Source organism: Seriola dumerili, unplaced genomic scaffold (genome assembly GCF_002260705.1).
Source record: "Seriola dumerili isolate Sdu_G_001 unplaced genomic scaffold, Sdu_1.0 BDQW01001124.1, whole genome shotgun sequence".
NCBI classification, from domain to species: Eukaryota; Metazoa; Chordata; class Actinopteri; order Carangiformes; family Carangidae; genus Seriola; species Seriola dumerili.
Genome location: NW_019175379.1, coordinates 3,457,491 through 3,484,458, shown reverse-complemented (window position 1 = coordinate 3,484,458; position 26,968 = coordinate 3,457,491). Strand labels below are relative to the sequence as shown.

The 26,968-nt window shown below is 37.8% G+C and overlaps 1 protein-coding gene across 1 annotated transcript in view; it reads left to right on the top strand.

The window, feature by feature from the left end:
* cdh6 (cadherin 6) overlaps window positions 1–26,968 on the top strand; it is a 66,092-nt gene that overhangs the window by 30,555 nt on the left and 8,569 nt on the right. Inside the window, exons 3-9 of the mRNA XM_022767216.1 lie at window positions 48–342; window positions 3,284–3,403; window positions 6,735–6,902; window positions 9,085–9,272; window positions 12,528–12,781; window positions 16,794–16,930; window positions 18,045–18,166. Coding sequence (XP_022622937.1) covers window positions 48–342; window positions 3,284–3,403; window positions 6,735–6,902; window positions 9,085–9,272; window positions 12,528–12,781; window positions 16,794–16,930; window positions 18,045–18,166 — 1,284 coding nt within the window. The remainder of the gene's footprint in view (window positions 1–47; window positions 343–3,283; window positions 3,404–6,734; window positions 6,903–9,084; window positions 9,273–12,527; window positions 12,782–16,793; window positions 16,931–18,044; window positions 18,167–26,968) is intronic.

Below are 26,968 nucleotides of genomic sequence, written 5' to 3'. Positions count from 1 at the left end.
CTTTCTATTTTTTATTCTTTTTTTGCTTTGTTGTTTTCACCACACAGCTTCATTCAGATTCAGACCGAGGAGATGGAAGTGTGAGGTACGTCCTCAACGGGGAGGGGGCGGGGACCCTCTTCAAGATAGACGAGAAGTCGGGGGACATCCACGCCACCAAGAGGCTGGACAGGGAGGAGAAGGCCTACTACATCCTTCACGCCAAAGCTGTCAATCGCTTCACCAACGAGGCGCTGGAGGGCGAGTCCGAGTTCATCATCAAGATCCACGACATCAACGACAACGAGCCGCGATTCACCAAGGACCCGTACATGGCCCGAGTCCCTGAAATGTCCGACATCGGTGAGTTCTCGCTGTAAATATATGTCATGATTGTTGCTGCTACAGTTTTCGTTTCACTTGTTTTTGACTGATGCTCACCAATGGAACAGTGGTTATTGTAATTGCACCAATATCGATTTGATTGAGTATAAAAGTTCATCACTTACTTGTTTTCAGAGGCCTCTCATGGTCTTCATCAGAAGAGGCTCCATCCATCTGCTGCTACTTTTACTTTTTCACAGCACAACAGATCAGTATTACTCCTGCATTGTTACTTTAGCATTATTTAGCTTCTTTGCTCAATGAATATTTTTATTGTCATTTATAGTGACTTTTGTATAAACCTTTTTAATTAGCTTTCTTGGCTAAGTAGCTGATTTTACATTTTAGTTTTTTTCTTGATCAGTGGGTGTTGTCCTCATACAGTAAAAGGAAATCTAACAAACCAACAAATTTAAGAAGTTGGACAACATTGTTTAAAGAGCAACTTACTACTGGTCATTCACCAGTCTGTCCAGTTCTCCGCTGGTTGTCCTGAGCTCGTTTTCTTGCCACTGGAGAATCTTTCTCCTCATTCTTAACTGGACTGTCCATCACTATGTATAAATGAAAAGGTATTTTCAACCTCGTCGGTGTCAAAGTCAAGCTTTGGAATCCATGTTTACTATTGTTCAACTTCACCTAGCGTGGCAACTCCCCATTACATGTAATTTCTCTGTTTTGAGACATAAAAACTGTCTTACAGTAATTTTTATTTTATTTTCAACCCCCCCCCCATCCTGACTGACTAGGCCCTTGTAGCCTCACAGTCGTCCTCATCCCTGAGATTTCTCTGCCAGATTTCTCTGGGAAATTCAAGCGTGAAAAGTTTAAACAGACAATAAACAACTCAATAAATAACAATAAGAGAATAAAAATAAACAATAAAACAAGAAATAATAACTAAATAAGAAAATAATTGTCACCAGTTTTTGGAGTTTGTACAGCAAATTGTATTCATCATGTAAAACCAGATGTATTGATCTAAAACAGACAATAATTAAGTGTTAACACAAATTAAAGTGTGTGTGTGTGTGTGTGTGCGAGGAGCTGGATTAAAAGGCTTATGATTCACATAGGATAGAGACACCAGTCTTACTGGATCAATGGGACTTTATCAATCATAATAATGATGCCGACTCAACAAAGAGGGCCCGACTAATTAAATGAGAAAAGACCGAGAGCTGTTTTCTGACCAGAGAATAAACAAGGTAAAGCGTCTGTGTGAGGGTTACAGCGCTGGTCCAGATAATCTTTTAAATACAGTATTGTATCTTATTAAAACAGTATTTAATTTAATTACCAGCATTGTCAGCTGTGTCATCACAGTGAATAATTGTGGATTCTATTTCTGGAGTGCCAGATTCTGAGACAGCACCATTTGCTGTTTTCGTATTATCATTTGTTCTTGTCATTCAGCAGCAAATTAAACTTTAATTCACCATGCACTCGGGTTCTCGCTCCTCTCGTCCAAAAGTACATACTGGCCTCATGAATATAGATAAACAATATAAAAAGGCTCCTAATCAATACTTGCATGAAAACATGAAGTGAACTCTCTGTTCTGCTGCTGCTGCTGCTGCTGCGGCTGCGGCTTCTGCGATGCTTCGGGGACTGAGGGACATCGGTCTTGCAGCCCCGACATGTGACAGAGTCGTCACTTGGTTCAGCAACCCCATGAGAGAGGCCGGCACTTATCTAAGGGCAGCACGGGTGCCCATGGCAACAACCGAGGTGTGATGTCACTGCTTGGCAGAGCATGTGTTCACGAGTGACTGCGTCGAGACACTGCCCCTTTAAATGTGACATACACTTTGAGTTTTATTATAGTCTCACGGCTGTGACATTCCTCTCTCGGACTCTCAGTCAGGGACGACGTTGACGCGCCCCTCCTTTGACAACTGAATGATTACAGTCAAGGTAATTTACCCCGCCTGCACAAAAACTGTGATTATTCCTGACTTGTTTGTCAGAAAATTCTTCTCTCAAAAGCTTAAAGTCGGCGATGAGATGGCTGATGTGGATCAGTGATATTTTCTAAAAGCCGCCATGTCAGAAAAGCCTCTTTGAGTCTAATTCCCTAGTTAAAGGTATTAGTGATCAAGGTTCGGTGAACTTGCTCAGGAATCCTTCCGAACTGTCACTTACACCAAATCAGACAGCCGTGGTCTTCCTCTCTCTCTGCCTTTTTTTTTTTTATTTCTACAGCATCCTTCATCCATACAAATGACATTGATTTTAAAAGAAGGAAACTCTCCTCTCATCCTCTCAGATCTCGACTGACATCAAATTAGTGAAGTTTCATGAGGTCGTTATCCCATTGTATTGCACAATTCTATATTTATACCACTTTGCCATTAAATATTTCTACTCAATTAATTTTCTTCTGCATGTAATGAGGCAACACTTGGCCCTGCAAGGCGCCATTTGGGAGGTAGCACTTGGCTAACCGCTTCCCTTTGTTCTGCTGAAATAGGGCCTCAGCCTCTCTGGAAGAGAAAATGGATCACAGTCATTCGCCTGCTATCAGATATTTGGCTTCTTAGACAATCCAGATATGTGGATGCACTAATAGGCTTCTTGGGGTTTGCAAAGAGCTGGTATTGGTGCCGCTTGTATGCTTAGAGAGATATACTTAGAAAAATACATTAAGACTTATCGATTACCCGCGAAAATCAATCATGTATAAGGGTATAAGTGCCCGAGGAATAAAGATTGGTTTGGGTAATGCAAAGGGACAGAAATGATCAGTCACATTCTGCATGAGCATGATTAGAAGAGGATCCGACACCTCATCAGAAGGTGCATCAGCTTAACCAATTATCCAGCAGGCAATTTTCAGCAGTATTGAAGAGTTGATCTAAATCATTGTCATGAATCTTCTCCACCCACCCCCACCCCCCAACCTCCCTCCCTCCCCCAGGCACCTCTGTAATTCAGGTGACAGCCACAGACGCAGACGACGCCACGTACGGGAACAGCGCCAGGGTGGTGTACAGCATCCTGGAGGGCCAGCCGTACTTCTCCGTGGACCCAGACACCGGTCAGTATCGAATTAAATGTGAAACCCACCCCGGGGATACTCTTGCAGAGTAGTTGAATATACAGCTGTGGTGGTGTACTTTGTATTCCTGCCTCCGTTTTGTTGGGTTTTTTTTGTTTGTTTTTTTTTCTTTCAAACGTAATGTGACGTCATTTCTGTGTTTAATTGAGTCCTAAAAAACAATTTTCTGAAAAGAATCTGACATTATCTAAACTTGTGTCCAGGAATGGAAATGATTGCCTGTATCCCGAAGAAACAACAACTACAAAAGAAAAAAAACCCAGAAAACCCAATATTGAAAAGACTGCTATTTACTGACCAATGTGCACAAGTCCTCAGCCCTCCTTCAGTGGAAAAGCTCTTATCCTCCTGCTCTAACAATGCTACTTCCATCGCACTCTCCACCTACATATGTAACCTGCAGCTTGAATGTAACAAGTTTACACCCTTTGTCTGGAGGTGGGCATTCTGGGAAACCATAACAAATCACAAACTGAAGCCTAAATGGAGAAGGCAAGCTGAGCTTTACCAGGAAAGTAAATTAAAACAGTTTATCACAGAATAACTCCTGGAATGCAGGAACTTTTCCTCTAACCGGTCCAAAAATACACAACACGTCAGCCTCATCTCGCAGGCTTGACGGGCGAGGGGGGATTTATAGTAGAGAGTGGCAAATCACCAACCCCAAAATCTAACCGCTTGCTAGTTTTAATCATTAATGTGCGCTTTGGAACACATCCCGCTCGTGTCTTTTTTTCTTTTTTTTTTTTGCTTAAACAAAAGGGAAAAAAAAAAAAAAAAAAAAAAAAAAAAAAAGCCATTTGCAGATTAGCGGAGGGATTAACAGTAATATGGTTTATCCCACATGTGGTATGTAAGCTGACATCCCCTCTTACACAAAGACATGCCTGGACATCACATTATAAGCAGGATTTGTTTCCCCTCTCCTCCTCCGTGTGTGTGTGTGTATTGTAGTCATTAAGCAATAACAAAGGTAGACAGAGATATAGAGCGAGCGTGATGCCGTTTTCTGAAGCTGCTATACGTTTTGCTTCCTTTCCTGCGACGCCGCCGCAACGATCGCTGCTCTCTTAACAGTGTGTTGTCCGTGAGATATATTGCACATCGTAAGTGGGAGGGGGGGTAGGGAGCTGCATTGTGCCTGCTTTTCCTTCTTGTCATGTTATGTATGGGAGGAAGAATAGAAGAAGTTGCAGGGCCCTTTTGAACAGTGTAGGCCAGTGTGATCTGAGGCTGAGTGATGTGCCACGTCAGCCTCTCCCTCTTCCTTGTTGTTTGATATGCAATGAATCATCTATTCAGGCTGAAAGTGGTGAAGTTTGTCAAAGCAGTTTATTTAGGGTGAAAACATTTTTTCACCTTTATTCTCCCACTCCATTTCTGTCTCTATCTCTCTCTCTCTATCTCTCTCTCTATCCCCCCTCCACCTGCCTCTCTTTTTATGAAGCTTCAATTTCAAACGTGTAATAGCAGACAGGATTTAAGACCGGCTCTGATGGGAGATGGAGCACACCTTTTGAATATGCTGCCAATTACCGCTTCACTCGGTCTCTGTCCTGACTCCAAACTAGAGATCTAACGTGTCAGAGCGGAGAAGTAAGCAACTGCACGGCACTTGAAAGGCTGAACATTAACAGAGTCTTAATTCCAAAGAGGAGATAAATGATGCGGAATACATTTGGAGGCGAACGCTACACTCGGAAAATTAAAGGAATACGCTGTGGTTTTGGTTAGGGCCGGCCCTTTGGTCCACTTACCAGATAAATCATGAGAACACAGACACCAAAATGTGCTCCTGGGTGGCCACTGAGCTCCATGCTGCCGCGCATACTGAGCAAGAGCACTGACCTTTCAGTAATAAAATGTTCTTAGTGGTTTAATTATCTGGCCTGTAGATGCATAAATCAAAAAAATGAAACATCATTAATTCAATACAGCTGATGCAAAATCTTTCAGGTGAGCATAGGGATTTTTTTTAAATTTTTTTATTAGATATATGCACTCCACCTGTGGAAACAGTCCATTAGTTTTATGTCATATGGAGGGTTGATTTTTATGAAGGTTGTACACAAACCTGTCAGTCTGGCATGGTTTAAAAACGACCCACTACTGAGCTAAAGAGTCATCACTCATATGGGCTAACAATTAATTTCATTATCTGTGAATCCTCTGACGATCGTTTTCATGAATTAGTGGAAATTTCAGTCTAAAAAAAGCCAGATAGTAGTAACAAATGTCCATCACAGTTTCTCAGACTCAAAGTAAATGTTTTGTTTTGTCCAAAACCTAAAAATATTCAGTTTAAGATTATATAGCTTATACAAACAGAGAAAAGCAGCAAATATTCACAATGGAGAAGTGTTAATTAAGGATGTTGGGGTGTTTTTTTGTCTCGGAAAATGACTTGAATTATTCATTTATTATCAAAATCTGTGGAATTTATTTTTCATCTAAAGAATCAACTAATTGTTTCATCTCCACACTGTTTATTGGTTTAATGTTAACACTTTGACATAAACAGTTCGTACTGTTTACTGGTTCATTGTTCATACTGGGCATACATGCATCATCATTTACACTCCCTTTGCTTCTGTTTGCAGTAGATAAATTATAATAAGTTGTTGTAGTGATAACAAGACATATTTGCAGTAACGAAACATAAACTAATGTAATCAAAGGTAATGTTGAGATGCTGCACCCAATATTATGTGCTTATGTTGGAGTTAGAATGCTATATAAGCTATTATATAGCTTCACATATTGGATAACAAAAGATCATCGGTTTGTATTTTTTTATCGATTTCAATAGAAAAATACCCTGATTGTTGAAAAGCAGCAGGTTTAAACTGGTAGTCGCTTGTATTTTATGTTCCCACACATCCAAAAGTTCATGTTTGCTGCTCCAAAACGACACCGGTGACCACAGCTGAAGGGTCAACGAGGTCATAAGGTCCTCTTGTGTTGAGCACTCCTCAGAAAATGCTTTCAGTTGTAGAGAGTGGAGAGTAAAATGGACAAATGAGCTGCTGATTATGCACCAGAGTCCCTATAAATACAGAAAATAAGTGGTTAAGAGTTTTGTGCTGCAAATGGGATTTTCTCCAAGATTTTTATGTGTGGTCGTTTGTTTTTGTTTCCCAGATTTTCACCAGTTTGCAAAACAAACACTGATGGGGCTCATTCTTTAATACAAAAAAAATAAATAAAATGAAACCCCTCCTTTAAGTCTAGCCTTTTATCTAAATAAACTTGACTTGATTGGATGGATGGATTTTACAATCGATTCTCTCTGTAAATATTTTCTCCTCAGGCCTGATCAAGACGGCCCTGCCTGGCATGGACAGAGAAGTCAAGGAAAACTACCAGGTTGTGATCCAGGCGAAAGACATGGCCGGACAGATGGGCGGCCTCTCAGGAACCACTACGGTCAGCATCACCCTCTCCGACGTGAACGACAACCCGCCGCGCTTCACCAAGAGTGAGTCCAGCCTCCTGGAAACAGCTCACACACTCACACACGGAGTGACCAATCCTCAGCCTGTGAAAACCACTTGTCAGTTGTGAGCCGGTGCCAGGCAGGCAGCCCCCATCTGGTGTCAGTTTCAGAATGAATTTGGATTATTGCAGGGAGCTCTGGGTTTTGTGCCACTGAGGCAGGCCTCTTAAAGGCAGTGAATAATTAAATATAGAGCCATATGACAGAGCGAAGGGTCCTGCAAAGTGCATCAGATCATCCCTGTAATCCCTATTAAATAAAGAGAGTACATTCACTGGGTTTTATCTCTCCTACTCCTCCTCTCTCTTTGTCTATCTTCTGCTATTAAGTCTTTCTTCTGCTGCCTTTTACTCCATAAAACCAATGTTCTCAATTTAGTGCTCCAACTGTCCTTGGTGCATTTTTTTCCCCCACTTTTTTGTTACCCTCTCGCTCATCAATCATCAATCCTTCCTTTCTACTCCCTACTCTCTTTCAGTCTCACACATTGTCTGCCTTTCCTCTCTCACCAACCCCACCCCCACCTTCCCCTCCCTTCCATCTCACTTCCTCCCTTGCACGTGGCAAACGGCGACGGCAGCCAGATCAGATTGACAGATTACTGGTGTCGTCGTGTCTCCCCTCAGTAACAGCAAGCGCCAACTGTACAGTGGGCGACGCGTGCGCACAGCCGCGAACTCAAGGCAAACACGCGACCGCAGAAACCCCCCCTCTCACCCTCCCACCGGCTTTGGTGGGGGATGGGAGGGGCGGGTGGTGGGGGACAGACGCTGTCATCTCAGCCTCACCGCCAATGAATGAACAGTGAGAGGAGGGAGGGAGATGGATACGACAGGGATGGAGGAGATGACAGGAGGGGAAGATAGAGGAAGAAAGAAGAAGAGTGAGGCAGACGACAGAGAGACAGCCTGTGATGGAAGGGGGGTGTTGGCAGCGTGGAGGGAGATTGAAAGAGGGAGAAAGAGAAAGAAATATTGTAATGGGACACCCAGAGGAGGTAGAGTGTCAGGAAGCGATATCATTGTTGTCTGCCGGAGTGATGCCTCTTCTTTTCCACCCAATGCTAAATACCTGTTAGCCTAGGGAAACCTTCTCCTGGTGTGTCACTTTCAGTGTGTTTGTGTGTGTGTGTGTGTTTGTGTGTGTGGAGGCAAAGTGTCAGCGTCACAGCGACCTGCCGACTCAGGCGTTGCCAAAACACTGTCAGCATGTTTTATTAGTGTGTCAGTGCTGTTTGTCTCCGCAGGCAGTGTGTATATCACACCCGCTCCCTCCTGCGGTCCAGCTATTTATTTAAGCATACGAGATGCAGCCGGGCGCCGGTGCGGCCGACAGGCAGCCATCAATTTATCTGCCTCAAACCAGGAAATCATCTCACAAAATAAAAAGGAAAAAAAAGAAGAAGAAGAAGAAGAAGCAATTAATTTATGTTGAGCAAATTGGCCCAGAATTTATGCTACATCCTAAACTTCCAAGTACTGAGTCAATACCGCTTGTAGCAACTTCTGTTAAAAGGCCAAATGTCTGTTTTGGAAATGAAATATGTTTTACCGCATATGAAATGTCTGCTCCACAGCTGATCTACAAATGTTGCAGCACTAAATCTCCCACTCGGCTTCTTCTTTTCACACACTCTCCTCTCCCCGGCTGGCTCTTATATTGCCGCTCTCTGATTGGCTCTGACTCACTCTCTTCCTGACCTGCTCTCTTGTATTCTCGCTCTGTGACTCACCCGCTCACAGTTTTTCTTTATTCACTAACGGGGTCATAAAAAGATGTTGAGGTTATGACGTTTGCTGGGTGTTCAGGGGTTGTGGTGTTTGTTTTTTGGCTGGTGTGTCCTTGTTGTTTTCTGTCTATTATCTCGAGGTGCATTTAAGGCCATTAATGCTTCTGGATTCATAAAATCTTTAATAGCATCGATGCGCCTTTTAAATTAATTGAATCTTTGTGTGGGAAAAAATGGAAATGGACATGAAAAGAAAAATCAAGGACACATAATTTTGGTTGTCATGGCCGTGCTCTCACACTAAGTGTCAGACTCGCTTTCAGTCCTGAGCCTTTCTTTCTCCAGCGTTTCACTTTTTTTTTTTTGTTGCCCTGATCGTGCAGTTCTTCTTTTCATGCGACCACCAAATCACACATTCAAATTGTGTCTCTGCAGCCCTCTATGAGTTCAGAGTGTCGGAGTCCACCGAGCTCGGGGGTGCAGTGGGGGTGATTCGAGCCATGGACGCTGACATCGGTGAGAACGCGGAAATGGACTACAGGATTATCGGGAGCGACGGGCCCGGCATGTTTGATATCGTCACCAATAGGAGCACCCAGGCGGGCGTCATCGTGCTGAGGAAGGTCAGGGACTCTCTGTTGCTAGGGAAGGGGGGGGGGGGTGTTAGGGGCCCAAGTGAGCAAAGGTTGTAGCTTCCACGGGTGGGGGGGGTGGTCATGTTGTCTTCTCTTTTCAAAATCCCCATTTTAACTGCTCCAAAAAAAAAAACCAAAAGAAAAAACACACACACACAAAAAACAAAATTCCAGAAAATGGCGATTGTCTTGTTTTGCAGACATATTTTTGACAAACGGTTCGTCAGAGCTGATCTCAGTGGCAAATACATCGTGTGTCCTGCGACTCCTTCACAATAAAACCCACACCGTATTCCACTGCAGCAGTAGAGAACATGGGGTTTGCATTAGCAGCGACTTGATGCAGCTGACCAGGTGTGAAGAAAGTCAAACAGTAAACTCTGGATCACATTTGGTTTCCTGCGAAATCCATCATGCATGAGAAGGTGCTCTGAATCCAGGCGGGAATGGCGGACCCCACCACTAACAGTGAAAGTCACTTTATTACAGAATGTGAATACAATGAATGGCTAGAAAACTGTTGACCGTGTGTAGTATCATCCACAGGGTTTGATTTCATGAACACCTGATATTATAAAATTAAAGGAAAGTGTCATTTTTGTATAAATAGATATTATCTATCATCACATTAGGTCTCCATCAATGAAACTCAGAGGGATTTTAAGTTTGGTCATGAAGTATTATGTGCTAGATTGATATAAATAAGTGCAGGGAGTAATGTTCACATAGTTTCAGTAATGGTTTTGCTTACCGTTGCTGTTCAAGGACCCTCGACTTAATTTTACTCCCTCAAAACAAATCTACTCACACTCCTCATACTGACAAAAACAAATCAACTCACACTTCACACTATGACAAAAAAAGGGTGCAACACCTGAGCTGCATTCGATTCGAAAACTTTTTTTTTTTATTTCCATACTCTGAGACAGCCAGAAGATGGACAGTAGAGTTATTAGATTTCAACTTACACTTGCTCACACTTCCACTACATGTGTTTTGAGTGAGATTCATTCTTCCTCTCAGCTGAGACCAAAGCAGAAATATTGATGCTCAGTATGGATCGCAGCATTCAGCGGTGTGCTGCGGTGTGTTTCTGATGTATTCAACAGAATCTGGCAGTTGCCTTATCAAGCGCCCTCTCTGCAGCCTTAGATCGATCGCTTCCATCATGCCATCATTAAGTGGAAGATGACATAATTGCCTTTTGTAGCCGTGGAGGTGCTGTAGTGGATGCGGTGTGTGGGCAGAGTGTGTGTAGGGAGGGAGTATGCCCTAATTCTGAACCTTCTAATTAAATGGGCTTGTCAAGTGGGAGTGTGTCCCATCTCCGCACGCACCGGCCCTGCAAAGAAACATATTCCTCCCGTTGACGTGCACACACCCCCCCCCCTTGCCTTAACAGGTAACAGCAGAAATCAATGACTCATATTATGTTATTATTCATGGCTTCAGAAAATGGTTTGTTCCATCTGGATCCTTCAAGCTTTCATGGGCTGTTTCCAACGATCACGGACCCGCCGTCCTTTCATATGTACAGTAGGCTCGCTCTGATCTGGCTGCTCCTGCTCAGCACGGGGCGCACAGTCATTAAAATACACCGCTCTCCAATTATTTCCATCAATAGGCGGATACCTTCAGTGGCTACAACTTAAAAAACAGTTCAGAAAGGGAACATAAAAGTAAAAACAGACCGCTAAAATGTGCAACGACAGAAAACTTCAGCAGTCATGCAGGAATCAGGCTACTAATCATCTTGCACTGTCCATAAATTATAGGAGGGGGAACATACATAAAGGGCAACAAAGCTGCTTCCTTTTAGGCAAACAAATGGATAAAATGAAAGCCTGTACACCAACAGAACATTAAACGTGTGTGTACAATACCAGCGTTAGTAAGTTCAAGATGCTTTATCACTATCATCCTTTCAATGTGAACAGAATAGTTAAAATATAAACATAGAAGTGGTGTACGTGTCCTTCAACAGAACACCATTTGAGATATTATTTTAATCTGTGTTTCAGTTCTTCAGTAATCTTTTCCTAATTATAATTATTAAAAGATGAAAACTAAAAATGTGCACAATGATGATACAACCTCACAAATGAAAATAAGAGATATTTTTCCCTGCACTACAATTTGTATTTTCCTTCATAGTCAGACTAGAAAAGCACTCAGAGTGCCGCCAAGGCCAATGTCAAACATCATACAACAGATTTCAGAGAAAAAAATTTCATAGCAAAAATAATAGTTAATGATCTTGATCTGGCCCAAAATGTAATGGGTTTGTCCCTGGCCTGTGCCCCATCCCTCCGCCAAGTTCGGCGCAAATCGGTTCGTTACTTTCTGTGTAATACTGCTGACGAATAAACACACACGGGTAAAAACACAACCTCCTTGGCAGAGGTAATGAAACACCACACCGAACAGCAATATTGTCTCTGTTGCGTGTAAGACTAATCTGCAGTACTGATCTCTTCATTTAACAAAAAAGAAAAGAAAAGAAAAAAAAAAACACTGAAATGAACAGATGTCGCCCAGCAAACATGGAGAGACAACTTTGATTTATTGTTTCATAGAGTGTGGAAGGGATCAGGAAATCAAGCTGAAAAGCACAAACATCAAATGAGTTGATTGAAAGTGTGGCAAGTATTTGTCTGCATAAAGAAGAAGAAACAAAACCTGTATATCTTCTATATTAAACTGCACTAGAAACATAAAGTTTATATGCTATATTGTTAAAACACCAACCAATCAGATTTCTTGTCTTAAAATGCCAACGAGTCTTGTTCTTTGTAAATGAACCAGGCCGTGTTCTTGTTATATTCCACCGAAATGCCACATCAGTCACATTATTCAGGCTGTGCTGGCAGTTAGAGAGCGGCCTTTCCATGCCCACAAGAGCACAGGTCTGATCATGTGCATCTGCTCATGTGTGTCCACCTTGAACAAGACACTGAGCCCCGTCACAGGCGCTCATTAGAAGATGCTCTGGAAAAAGATTGTCAGTTTAATGAATGAAATCCCAATCTGACCTGAAGTTAAATGTGGCGGGATGCCATGAATGGAGATTAGTTTTCCCGAAAATCAACAGCTGAACGTGCTGCCGCATACAAATGAATGTTTAAAAGTAAATATTAAAGGACAAACACTATGATTAAAGCAAAAACTAACAAAACATCACAGGAGAAAACAAAGAAGCCTGTAAAGTTACAGTATGTCAAACATCCTCTCTCTGTTTCGCAGCCTCTGGACTTTGAGAGGAAGCGCCAGTACAGTCTCCGCGTTCAGGTGGAGAACGTCCACATCAACCCTCGCTTCTTCTCCATGGGCCCGTTCAGGGACGAGGCCACCATCAAGATCATCGTGGAGGACATGGACGAGCCGCCGGTGTTCGAGCGCGCCAGCTACGTGATGGAGGTCAAAGAGGACGCAGCCAGGAACACCGTCATCGGCTCCGTCAGCGCGATGGATCCTGACGACAAAAAAAGTCTCGTCAGGTACTGAAATACCACCAATTCCACTTCTGAATGTTTTAGTCCAAAAAGTCATATATTCTTCACTTTTCAGCGAACCTTTTAGCAACCTACCCTCCATTCATTCCTGTTAGTTGCTCCAAAAAAGAATGAGTCAAATTCCACTTACTAGCTCGGAAAAATCAATTAAAAACTAATAACTGTACGGTATCTAGAATATGCAAAAAATATTGTGTATGAGCGTTCTAAGAGTAGTAATACTTATGTACAACAGTTATGTATCTTAACTTTCCATATTCATGCCATGCAGGAACTTCCAGTAAGTGAATTATTTCAACGAAACTTTGATGTGAAATATGGTTAAAAGCTCTGGAGGCAGTAAATGGACCATATGCATTATGATGCATTATGAAGCCTTGGAAGAGAGACACATCATTATATTAGACAAAATGCTACTAAATACTGAAATGTGACAAAAGTTCACTTACACAACCCAGTTCATTGGGATACAAAATTACCCAAGTATTCTATTAAATGGGAGTCATGGCAGTGAGGTGTGAGGCTGCGCCTTCGACTCTGTCTCAAAGACTTTTTCATTTTTATGATGCACTAAGGGAGCTGGCTCTCAAGGTTGAAGTTCCACCACTTTATTGCAGGTGTCAAATATGATATCATTCTCTTTTATCGCCCATCATCAAGCAGGTAGCTACCCCGTGGCATTTAGAGCCGCGCAGTGGAGAAGGAGGAGCGCCGGGAAGCCTGAGGGCTGCCTGGCATGAGGAAGTCACAGAGACGGTTATCTTTATTAGCTCGCATGGCTGGCCCACCACACACGCGCACCGTTCAGGCCTGGATGCATACACACAAGTTCCTCCGTCGGCGAGGATGAACATGCACATATGCACATAGGCACCACGCTCGAACATAAAGGTTTAGCTGATACATCAGGGTCATAATGAACTGTTTTACGTCAGATGTTAGATCGTCAAAGGGATGCGATGTGTGAGGAAGTTAACGCCTGATTTTCAAGGTGGTGAAATTTGAAATTGTTGGATAAAAAAGGTTTTGTTCTCCTTTCACACATTCAAACATGTCATTTCTTTTCAACTCACTAGTCAATCCCACAGTTTTCCCGCTGTAGGCATGATGGGTCACGCTGTTTTAAAAAGCTGCCAACTCTTTTATTAGAATTTTATTAGTCCTCCTTTCAATAAAGCCTTTTAATGCCGCAATTCTCTAAATGCTGTTTCCAGTCTGCAGCTTACCGAGGGGCGAACTCAGGAAATAAACACTAAAAACCTTTTAATAGTTTGGCATGAAAATGAACAAGCTATAGACTGAATATTCATTGGAAATATCATCTATCCTCCAGTTTAAAAATACCAACTCACACACAGACAGAAGCCTGGTTCTGATAACTAGAGGCTGAACTGGGCTGAATTTGATTGTATTCTTAACTTTGCTAACAACAGTTTCACCTCAACATCCATTTAGTAACTATTCTGGAGCTTGATCAATGATCGGTTCAACAGTTGTCCATGTGGGCCAACACGGACAGAAAGTCCTTTGAGAAAATGCCATGAAAAAACTGAAATTTGAACATCAACAAATGGCAAATTCTACCTGCTGATGAAGATCATTTGCTGATAAGATCAAAAGTTCCTGGAGAGGTACTAAAATGACCTTGAGCATTGTTTTGTAAACTGAGTTTTTTAGTCATCTAGGTTCTATATAACTGCTTTTCAACAGATGATATTTCATGGTGTAGTTAGGACCTACTTTGCATTGAAATGAAGAACTCCCGCGACAATAAATCGATCAATCAGAGTATATATTTTTGATAAAATTGAATCAATATGACCCATTTTTGTTTGAAAAATGATTTTAAACTTTTCAGTTTTTGTTGTTTGCTGAACTTGGTTGGAGAAAAGAATCTTTTAGGATAAACAATTCATTTATATGACGGATATATATCGGTCATAAAGGTTTGGTGCTAAAATAAAATGTAACTGGTGTTGAACCAACAGTTCCATGTAACTTAGACATCTTTAAAAAACTTTCCTCTAAGTTTAGCCCAGGTGGAACTACATACCTTTTCACCTGCACATCCCGAAATACTGGACACCCAGTGACTCTTGTTCTCAGAGCATGCCTTATGAAAATACTGTGGTGAGCCAGCCGGTCATGTAGCTTCTGTAGAGAGGAAAGAGGAAATATGTCCCAACACGCTGATCACTAACATTTCTGTAACCCTCCGTGTCCTTCCGCCTGGCCTCCCATCCAGCCAGCTGCCTGCCTGCTGAGAGCAGCACTTTGGATGCCCGGTCAGGACGAGGTGCGCTGTTATCTCTCTGTCATTAATCAGGGGAAGGGTTAGGGCCCAGCCAGCTGAATTATTGGGAATATTAGAAAAGCAATTAGTAAAGCCCACGGCCGACGGAGATTTAACGAGGTTAGAGTTACTGTCGGTGCGGGCTAGGTGGTAGGAGTGGAGGAGAGGGGCGGGCAGAGACGAGGAGGGAATGTTTAGATAAAGACACTAAAATGGTTGATGCAGGAGAAGCGGCGGGGAGGGGCTGAGGGGGTTGGGGATGGGGGGTGGATCTGCGGAGAGAGGACAGCGGTGCGATGGTGCATTGAGAGCCCCGGTTCATAGTCTCCCCTCGGGGGTCTCCTTCCTCTTACGCTGACCCTCCTGATGCCTGCTACTCCATTAATCACACTGATGTATCGCAGTAGTCTGGGAAGCAGAGAAAAACAACACGACTGGATAACCTGTTGGCTCGTGTGTGTGTGTGTGACTGCGAACACTTACATAAATGTGTCATCACCAAAGGACAGACTGTTGGTGCCAGAGAGGACTGTATGCAATATATGTTAAAGGGTCAGTTCACCCAAATCACATTGTTTAAGGTCTTGTAGATTGGGTTTTGTGCCCCTTGATATTAATTCTTGTGGCATTACTGTTCCACCAGATTACTGGAAATATTAAACCTTTACATTTATAAGGTTGTCGCAGTTGGCTCCAATGTTTTACACGTGACAATTTACACGGGGGGATATGCTTAAGTCGAAATAGAAAAGCGACGGAATCCATTTTGATCAGCCATGTTGATCTAGCTCGACGCATCGCTGGCTCAGCTTTGCCACTTATACATTTAAATTCTGTGTGAAATTCTTTGGGAGACAATGGGCTGTTAATTTTGAGAATTTCACTGTGTTTTGAAAATGGTGATTTTCACTCGAGGGTTGAGCCAAAGCAGTTGAGAAAATCTGTAAAAGGAGAGACGCCAGCGCCCAGGTTTCAGTGGCTCAAAAGCAACTTGTCCTCAAGAAACCTGTGAGAATTATCCACAGTTAAAAGGACATTGTTTCTGTTACAATGGGTATTAAATTTGTAACATGTTTACATATTACATACAACATTTTTCAGTTTTTCCTAATTGTAATTGTAACATATTAAACCTGAAAATATCTCTATGGTTTATAAAACCAAAGGGTAATTGAGAAAATCAGTTTTTTTGTGATTTGTGGAAACTGACTCTGTACACAGTGTTTAGAGGCTGTTCATTAACTCTGTAGTTCAGCTCGTCTGCGCAGGTGAAAACCAATTCTGTTCTATTTGACGAAGCCATCGTTTCTTCTGAAGGCAAACCGCTGCCTGGATACAATAACCTATTGGACTGATACTAAAATTCACCCTTTTCTTAATGCATTCTTGAGTGGGATGAATAACAAAGAAAGGAAATAATGGCAGAGTGCAGACAAATCCATCATGCTTGTTTTGAGTACCCCCTGCCTGCTGGAACCCCTCTAACCACACAGAATGTCAACCGAGACATGGCAGTAAATGTGACCATTTCCTCTCAGGTTCACACCTGAGAAACTGTAAATGCGACTGTACCCTGTACCCCTCACCCAGGGAACACAACACACTTCCACACAGCCTCAGTGCACAAGTTTAGAAGTGAATCCCTGTGTGTGTGTGTGTGTGTGTGTGTGTGTGTTTGTGTGTGTGTGTGTGTGTTTTGTGCAGGTACTCTATTGATCGGCGCACAGACATGGACAGAGTGTTCAACGTCCATGCAGGCAACGGGTCAGTGTTCATCCTCAGGGAGCTTGACAGAGAAGAGAACGCCTGGCACAACATCTCCGTCATCGCCACAGAGTTCAGTAAGTCCAGCAGGATGGAAAGCACACATATCCACTCACCCACCTCCTCTTACTCTGCCAGCCAAATTGGATTTTTGGAATAGATACTAACCTCTGAATGTTGTGTGGTGTTGTGCGGCTTGTAGAGTATTAGAAGCAGACACTTCCAGTTCACCCAGTTTTGGCTGGTAGCTGGTGTTTGTTCCCTGAGTACATTCACACTCTCAAAAAGTGGCAGCAGCCCCTTTTTATTTTTAACTGGAGAAGGAACCAGGCCTATTGAAAACTTCTAAAGCTCATATTAGAAACTTGCATTTGCTCCAAATTTTCCTAGTTTGAAAAGTACATTTTTTTATATTGCACCAAACTTTTTTGTTGTTTTCCAATTTACTTTCTCTCTAATTTTCTCTAATAATTTCCATTTTTAAAGGATCAATTTCATCTGTAAAACTACAGTCAGACCAAATCCTTCTCTCATAACAAACATTAGGTGTAAAGCTTCTGTCAACACTTCCTTCAGGGAAGTTTCACATTAAAAGCCTTCTAGAGGCTCAAAGACTACAGTCCCTCACTTTTTTTGTTGGCTGTGAAACATTTGCAGAAAATGACGAGTCTCATTAACAGTAGCTTAACAGCAAAAAAAAAGAAAGAAAGAGGAAACTTGGAGCATAACATCACTTTGTTGTTCTTGTGCTTTGGAAATACACTACAGTAAATGTATAATGTGAGTCATTATAACACAGGTTTTTACCTGTCCTTTATTTATTCATGCTGAATAATGAAATAATGAATTAATGAATTTGAATAAAGGCTTTTGGTCGCCTTGATTTGTTTTAATGAATCCCCAAAATGAAATCTGAGTAATCAAGTGTCATACAGATGTGTCAGGCAAAGGAAATTACATTGTGTACACGCAGAGACTAATTAAGACCTTAATTTGATTCCTTTGAGATCTTTACTATACATATCTATATATAGTAATTTAACATTTTCTTTTTCATGTCAGATATCATTTAATTGCTTCAGAACAAAGGCAAAAGCCACACCCACACACACTGTACATGTATTATGGTAAAATTATATAAAGAAATAATTATTAGTGGAAATTCAGTGTATCTATCTTTGTGTTTCCTAGACAACCCGCGACTGTTCAGCCGCGTGCCTGTTTACATCAGAGTGCTGGACGTCAATGACAACGCTCCAACATTTGCCACCAATTACGAGACGTTTGTATGTGAGAACGCGAAGGCTAATCAGGTTGGTATGATAACAAAAAGCAGTAGTCATGGTTTCATCTTTTTATTTCCTCCATTGCAGCGTGTAATTAGCATTCCTCAGAGAGAATTTGTACATATAAGAAGTATAAGTATATAAGAAGTACTAAATGGGTAGGATAACTAATGCATCTGGAAATTTTTTTTTTTTTTTGTGCATAACCTCACCTCTCAGGTGTGGAAATAGTTTTCAGAACACTTTCGACCTCCACTTATGCCTAAGATTAAAGAAGTCAAGAGCACATCCACAGTCAAAGAGATGTCAAGAGGTTCAAAAAGAGGCTGCTGCATTATATACTATTTACTGTAACACTCAAACACAACATCACCATCTTACAGTTGACGTTTCAGTTGTACTCCTGCCATTTCTCCTGAGATGAACAACCCAAAATGCTGTGACACGAGATGTAAACTCTGACACCAAGTCTTCCGCTTCAGTATCACTTGTAAATTCCACCACATTTTTTGTGTTCACACTCAGATCCAGATCTCAAACCAGGGCTTGACTTCTTATTTGTTGGCTTGTACTCTCGAGTATTCAAAGAAAATAAAAAAAAGAAGTCTATTCACAATTTAGTGTTATCTTGTAGATGCTGGACTTCGGCTACAGTGGTGGAAAATCGTACTCAGTATCGCTGCCAATTTGTAAACAAAATGTTGTTACAGCCAAGTGCGTAGGTTTGGTCTCAACAGTGGTAGGGACGCAACAACCCCGCAACCCCTCCAAAATAAGAGATTGGCTTTTTAATGCCGTTAACCAACTGGTTTATTACCATATAGATCTTATTTACATTCAGGAATACCCATACGAAAATGAAATATATGTACATGTATGGAATGTCTACCTAATGTCTACCTTTTATTCCTCACCACAGTATGCCGTTTTTATGCCTTACTATACTATGGCGTTTATTGTAATTTTTATGCCTCACTATACTATGGTGTTTTCATGCCTTACTATACTATGATGTTTTTATGCCTTATTATACTATGTCGTTTTTTGAAATTTTTATGCCTTAATATAGTATGACGTTTTTTGATAATTTTATTCCTTACTATACTATGGCGTTTATATGCCTCAATATACTATGGCATTTTTTGACCTTTTTATGTCTCACTATACTGTGACGTTTTTATACCTTATTATACTGTGACGTTTTTTTGACTTTTNGCCTCACTATACTATGGTGTTTTCATGCCTTACTATACTATGATGTTTTTATGCCTTATTATACTATGTCGTTTTTTGAAATTTTTATGCCTTAATATAGTATGACGTTTTTTGATAATTTTATTCCTTACTATACTATGGCGTTTATATGCCTCAATATACTATGGCATTTTTTGACCTTTTTATGTCTCACTATACTGTGACGTTTTTATACCTTATTATACTGTGACGTTTTTTTGACTTTTATGCCTTAATATATATAATATGGCTTTTTTTTTTTTTTTTACATCTTTATGCCTTACTATACTATGACGTTTTTTGACAATTTTATGCCTTACTATACTATGACGGTTTTTAATAATTTCATGCCTTACTATACTATGACGTTTTTTGACATTTTCATGCCTTACTATACTATGACGTTTTTTGACTTTTTTATGCCTTAATATAGTATGACGTTTTTTGAAATTTTTATACCTTACTATAGTATGACGTTTTTTGACTTTTTATGCCTTAATATACTATGGCGTTTATGCCTTAATATACTATGATGTTTTTTGATAATTTTTATGCCTTACTATACTATGACGTTTTTTGACATTTTTATGCCTTAATATACTGTGACTTTTTTTGATAATTTTATGCCTTACTATACTATGGCATTTTTTATGCCTTACTATAGTATGGTGTTTTTATGCCTTACTATACTATGTCGTTTTTTGACATTTTTATGCCTTAATATACTGTGACTTTTTTTGATAATTTTATGCCTTACTATACTATGGCGTTTTTATGCCTTAATATACTATGACATTTTTTGACATTTTTATGCCTTAATATACTGTGACTTTTTTTGATAATTTTATGCATTACTATACTATGGCATTTATGCCTTAATATACTATGATGTTTTTTGACATTTTTATGCCTTATTTATAATATGGTGTTTTTATAATTTACTATACTATGTCGTTTTTTGAAATTTTTATGCCTTACTATACTATGGTGTTTTCATGCCTTATTATACTATGACGTTTTTTGACAGTTTTATTCGTTAATGTACTGTGACTTTTTTTGATAATTTTATGCCTTACTATACAATGGCGTTTTTATGCCTTAATATACCATGCCATTTTTTGACATTTTCATGCCTTACTATACTATGACGGTTTTTAATAATTTCATGCCTTGTAATACTATGGCGTTTTTATCCCTTACTATACTATGACGTTTTTTGACTTTTTTATGCCTTAATATACTATGACGTTTTTCGACATTTTTATGCTTTACTATACTATGGCATTTTTTATGCCCTAATATACTATGACGTTTTTATGCCTCATTATACTATGACGTTTTTTGACATTTTTATGCCTTACTATACTATGGTGTTTTTTGACCCTTTTTATGCCTTACTATACTATGACGGTTTTTAATAATTTCATGCCTTACAATACTATGGCGTTTTTATACCTTACTATACTATGACGTTTTTTGACTTTTTTATGCCTTAATATAGTATGACGTTTTTTGAAATTTTTATACCTTACTATACTATGACGTTTTTTGACTTTTTATGCCTTAATATACTATGACGTTTTTTGACAGTTTTATGCCTTAATATACTATGGCGTTTATGCCTTAATATACTATGATGTTTTTTGATAATTTTTATGCCTTACTATACTATGACGTTTTTTGACATTTTTATGCTTTACTATACTATGGCATTTTTTATGCCCTAATATACTATGACGTTTTTATGCCTCATTATACTATGACGTTTTTTGACATTTTTATGCCTTACTATAGTATGGTGTTTTTATGCCTTACTATACTATGTCGTTTTTTCAAATTTTTATGCATTACTATACTATGGCATTTATGCCTTAATATACTATGACATTTTTTGACATTTTTATGCCTCATTTATAATATGGTGTTTTTATGCCTTACTATACTATGTCGTTTTTTGAAATTTTTATGCCTTACTATACTATGACATTTTTTGACATGTTTATGCCTTACTATAGTATGGTGTTTTTATGCCTTATTATACTACAACGTTTTTTGACAGTTTTATTCCTTAATATACTGTGACTTTTTTTGATAATTTTATGCCTTACTATACTATGACGTTTTTATGCCTTAATATACCATGGCATTTTTTTGCCTTTTTATGTCTCACTATACTATGGTGTTTCTATGCCTTACTATACTATGTCGTTTTTTGACATTTTCATGCCTTACTATACTATGACGGTTTTTAATAATTTCATGCCTAATAATACTATGGCGTTTTTATCCCTTACTATACTATGACGTTTTTTGACTTTTTTATGCCTTAATATACTATGACGTTTTTTGATAATATCATTCCTTACTATACTATGGTGTTTTTATGCCTTAATATACCTTGGCATTTTTTTACCTTTTTATGTCTCACTATACTATGCCGTTTTTATACCTTACTATACTATGTCGTTTTTTGACATTTTCATGCCTTACTATACTATGACGGTTTTTAATAATTTCATGCCTTACAATACTATGGCGTTTTTATCCCTTACTATACTATGACGTTTTTTGACTTTTTTATGCCTTAATATACTATGTCGTTTTTTGACAATTTTATGCCTTACTATACTATGGCGTTTTTATGCCTTATTATAGTATTAGGTTTTTTGACAGTTTTATTCCTTAATATACTGTGACTTTTTTTGATAATATCATTCCTTACTATACAATGGCGTTTTTATGCCTTAATATACCATGGCATTTTTTTACCTTTTTAGGTCTAATATACTGTGACTTTTTTTGATAATATCATTCCTTACTATACAATGGCGTTTTTATGCCTTAATATACCATGGCATTTTTTTACCTTTTTATGTCTCACTATACTATGGCGTTTTTATGCCTTAATATACCATGTCGTTTTTTGACATTTTCATGCCTTACTATACTATGACGGTTTTTGACAATTTTATGCCTTATTATACTATGGCGTTTATGCCTTAATATACTGTGACGTTTTTTGACATTTTTATGCCTTATTTATAGTATGGTGTTTTTATAATTTACTATACTATGTCGTTTTTTGAAATTTTTATGCCTTACTATACTATGGTGTTTTCATGCCTTATTATACTATGACGTTTTTTGACAGTTTTATTCGTTAATGTACTGTGACTTTTTTTGATAATTTTATGCCTTACTATACAATGGCGTTTTTATGCCTTAATATACCATGGCATTTTTTTGCCTTTTTATGTCTCACTATACTATGGTGTTTCTATGCCTTACTATACTATGTCGTTTTTTGACATTTTCATGCCTTACTATACTATGACGGTTTTTAATAATTTCATGCCTAATAATACTATGGCGTTTTTATCCCTTACTATACTATGACGTTTTTTGACTTTTTTATGCCTTAATATACTATGACGTTTTTTGATAATATCATTCCTTACTATACTATGGTGTTTTTATGCCTTAATATACCTTGGCATTTTTTTACCTTTTTATGTCTCACTATACTATGCCGTTTTTATACCTTACTATACTATGACGTTTTTTGACTTTTTTATGCCTTAATATACTATGACGTTCTTTGACAGTTTTATGCCTTAATATACTATGACGTTTTTATGCCTCATTATACTATGACATTTTTTGACATTTTTATGCCTTACTATAGTATGGTGTTTTTATGCCTTACTATACTGTGTCTTTTTTTCAAATTTTTATGCCTTACTATACTATGGCATTTATGCCTTACTATACTATGACGTTTTTTGACATTTTTATGCCTCATTTATAATATGGTGTTTTTATGCCTTATTATACTATGTCGTTTTTTCAAATTTTTATGCCTTACTATACTATGACGTTTTTTACATTTTTATGCCTTACTATAGTATGGTGTTTTTATGCCTTACTATATACTATGACGTTTTTTGACATTTTTATGCCTTAATATACTGTGACGTTTTTTGACATTTTTATGCCTCATTTATAATATGGTGTTTTTATGCCTTACTATACTATGTCGTTTTTTCAAATTTTTATGCCTTACTATACTATGACGTTTTTTACATTTTTATGCCTTACTATAGTATGGTGTTTTTATGCCTTACTATACTATGTCGTTTTTTGACATTTTTATGCCTTAATATACTGTGACTTTTTTTGACAATTTTATGCCTTACTATACTATGACGGTTTTTAATAATTTCATGCCTTGTAATACTATGGCGTTTTTATCCCTTACTATACTATGACGTTTTTTGACTTTTTTATGCCTTAATATAGTATTACGTTTTTTGAAATTTTTATACCTTACTATACTATGACGTTTTTATGCCTTAATATACCATGGCATTTTTTTACCTTTCTATGTCTCACTATACTATGGCGTTTTTATGCCTTACTATACTATGTCGTTTTTTGACATTTTTATGCCTTACTATAGTATGGTGTTTTTATGCCTTACTATACTATGGCGTTTTTTGACATTTTTATGCCTTACTATACTATGACGGTTTTTAATAATTTCATGCCTTACAATACTATGGCGTTTTTATCCCTTACTATACTATGACGTTTTTTGGCTTTTTTATGCCTTAATAAAGTATTAGGTTTTTTGAAATATTCATACCTTACTATACTATGACGTTTTTTGACTTTTTATGCCTTACTATACCATGACGGTTTTTGACAATTTTATGCCTTATTATACTATGGCATTTATGCCTTAATATACTGTGACGTTTTTTGATATTTTTATGCCTCATTTATAATATGGTGTTTTTATGCCTCACTATACTATGTCGTTTTTTCAAATTTTTATGCCTTACTATACTATGACGTTTTTTGACATTTTTATGCTTTACTATACTATGGCATTTTTTATGCCCTAATATACTATGACGTTTTTATGCCTCATTATACTATGACGTTTTTTGACATTTTTATGCCTTCCTATAGTATGACGGTTTTTGACAATTTTATGCCTTATTATACTATGGCATTTATGCCTTAATATACTGTGACGTTTTTTGACATTTTTATGCCTCATTTATAATATGGTGTTTTTATGCCTTACTATACTATGTCGTTTTTTCAAATTTTTATGCCTTACTATACTATGACGTTTTTTGACAATTTTATGCCTTACTATAGTATGGTGTTTTTATGCCTTACTATACTATGTCGTTTTTTTACATTTTTATGCCTTAATATACTGTGACTTTTTTTGACAATTTTATGCCTTACTATACTATGACGGTTTTTAATAATTTCATGCCTTGTAATACCATGGCGTTTTTATCCCTTACTATACTATGACGTTTTTTGACTTTTTTATGCCTTAATATAGTATTACGTTTTTTGAAATTTTTATACCTTACTATACTATGACGTTTTTATGCCTTAATATACCATGGCATTTTTTTACCTTTCTATGTCTCACTATACTATGGCGTTTTTATGCCTTACTATACTATGTCGTTTTTTGACATTTTTATGCCTTACTATACTATGACGGTTTTTGACAATTTTATGCCTTATTATACTATGGCATTTATGCCTTAATATACTGTGACGTTTTTTGACATTTTTATGCCTCATTTATAATATGGTGTTTTTATGCCTTACTATACTATGTCGTTTTTTCAAATTTTTATGCCTTACTATACTATGACGTTTTTTTACATTTTTATGCCTTACTATAGTATGGTGTTTTTAAGCCTTACTATACTATGTCGTTTTTTGACATTTTTATGCCTTACTATACTGTGACGGTTTTTGACAATTTTATGCCTTATTATACTATGGCATTTATGCCTTAATATACTGTGACGTTTTTTGACATTTTTATGCCTCATTTATAATATGGTGTTTTTATGCCTTACTATACTATGTCGTTTTTTCAAATTTTTATGCCTTACTATACTATGACGTTTTTTTACAATTTTATGCCTTACTATAGTATGGTGTTTTTAAGCCTTACTATACTATGTCGTTTTTTGACATTTTTATGCCTTACTATACTGTGACGGTTTTTGACAATTTTATGCCTTATTATACTATGGCATTTATGCCTTAATATACTGTGACGTTTTTTGACATTTTTATGCCTCATTTATAATATGGTGTTTTTATGCCTCACTATACTATGTCGTTTTTTCAAATTTTTATGCCTTACTATACTATGACGTTTTTTTACATTTTTATGCCTTACTATAGTATGGTGTTTTTAAGCCTTACTATACTATGTCGTTTTTTGACATTTTTATGCCTTACTATACTGTGACGGTTTTTGACAATTTTATGCCTTATTATACTATGGCATTTATGCCTTAATATACTGTGACGTTTTTTGACATTTTTATGCCTCATTTATAATATGGTGTTTTTATGCCTTACTATACTATGTCGTTTTTTCAAATTTTTATGCCTTACTATACTATGACGTTTTTTTACATTTTTATGCCTTACTATAGTATGGTGTTTTTAAGCCTTACTATACTATGTCGTTTTTTGACATTTTTATGCCTTACTATACTGTGACGGTTTTTGACAATTTTATGCCTTATTATACTATGGCATTTATGCCTTAATATACTGTGACGTTTTTTGACATTTTTATGCCTCATTTATAATATGGTGTTTTTATGCCTTACTATACTATGTCGTTTTTTCAAATTTTTATGCCTTACTATACTATGACGTTTTTTTACATTTTTATGCCTTACTATAGTATGGTGTTTTTAAGCCTTACTATACTATGTCGTTTTTTGACATTTTTATGCCTTACTATACTGTGACGGTTTTTGACAATTTTATGCCTTATTATACTATGGCATTTATGCCTTAATATACTGTGACGTTTTTTGACATTTTTATGCCTCATTTATAATATGGTGTTTTTATGCCTTACTATACTATGTCGTTTTTTCAAATTTTTATGCCTTACTATACTATGACGTTTTTTTACATTTTTATGCCTTACTATAGTATGGTGTTTTTAAGCCTTACTATACTATGTCGTTTTTTGACATTTTTATGCCTTACTATACTGTGACGGTTTTTGACAATTTTATGCCTTATTATACTATGGCATTTATGCCTTAATATACTGTGACGTTTTTTGACATTTTTATGCCTCATTTATAATATGGTGTTTTTATGCCTTACTATACTATGTCGTTTTTTCAAATTTTTATGCCTTACTATACTATGACGTTTTTTTACATTTTTATGCCTTACTATAGTATGGTGTTTTTAAGCCTTACTATACTATGTCGTTTTTTGACATTTTTATGCCTTAATATACTGTGACTTTTTTTGACAATTTTATGCCTTACTATACTATGACGGTTTTTAATAATTTCATGCCTTGTAATACTATGGCGTTTTTATCCCTTACTATACTATGACGTTTTTTGAAATTTTTATGCCTTACTATACTATGACGTTTTTTGACGTTTTTATGCCTTACTATACTATGACGTTTCTTGACAATTACATGCCTTACTATACTATCACATTTTTATGCCTTACTATACTATGACGGTTTTTAATAATTTCATGCCTTACAATACTATG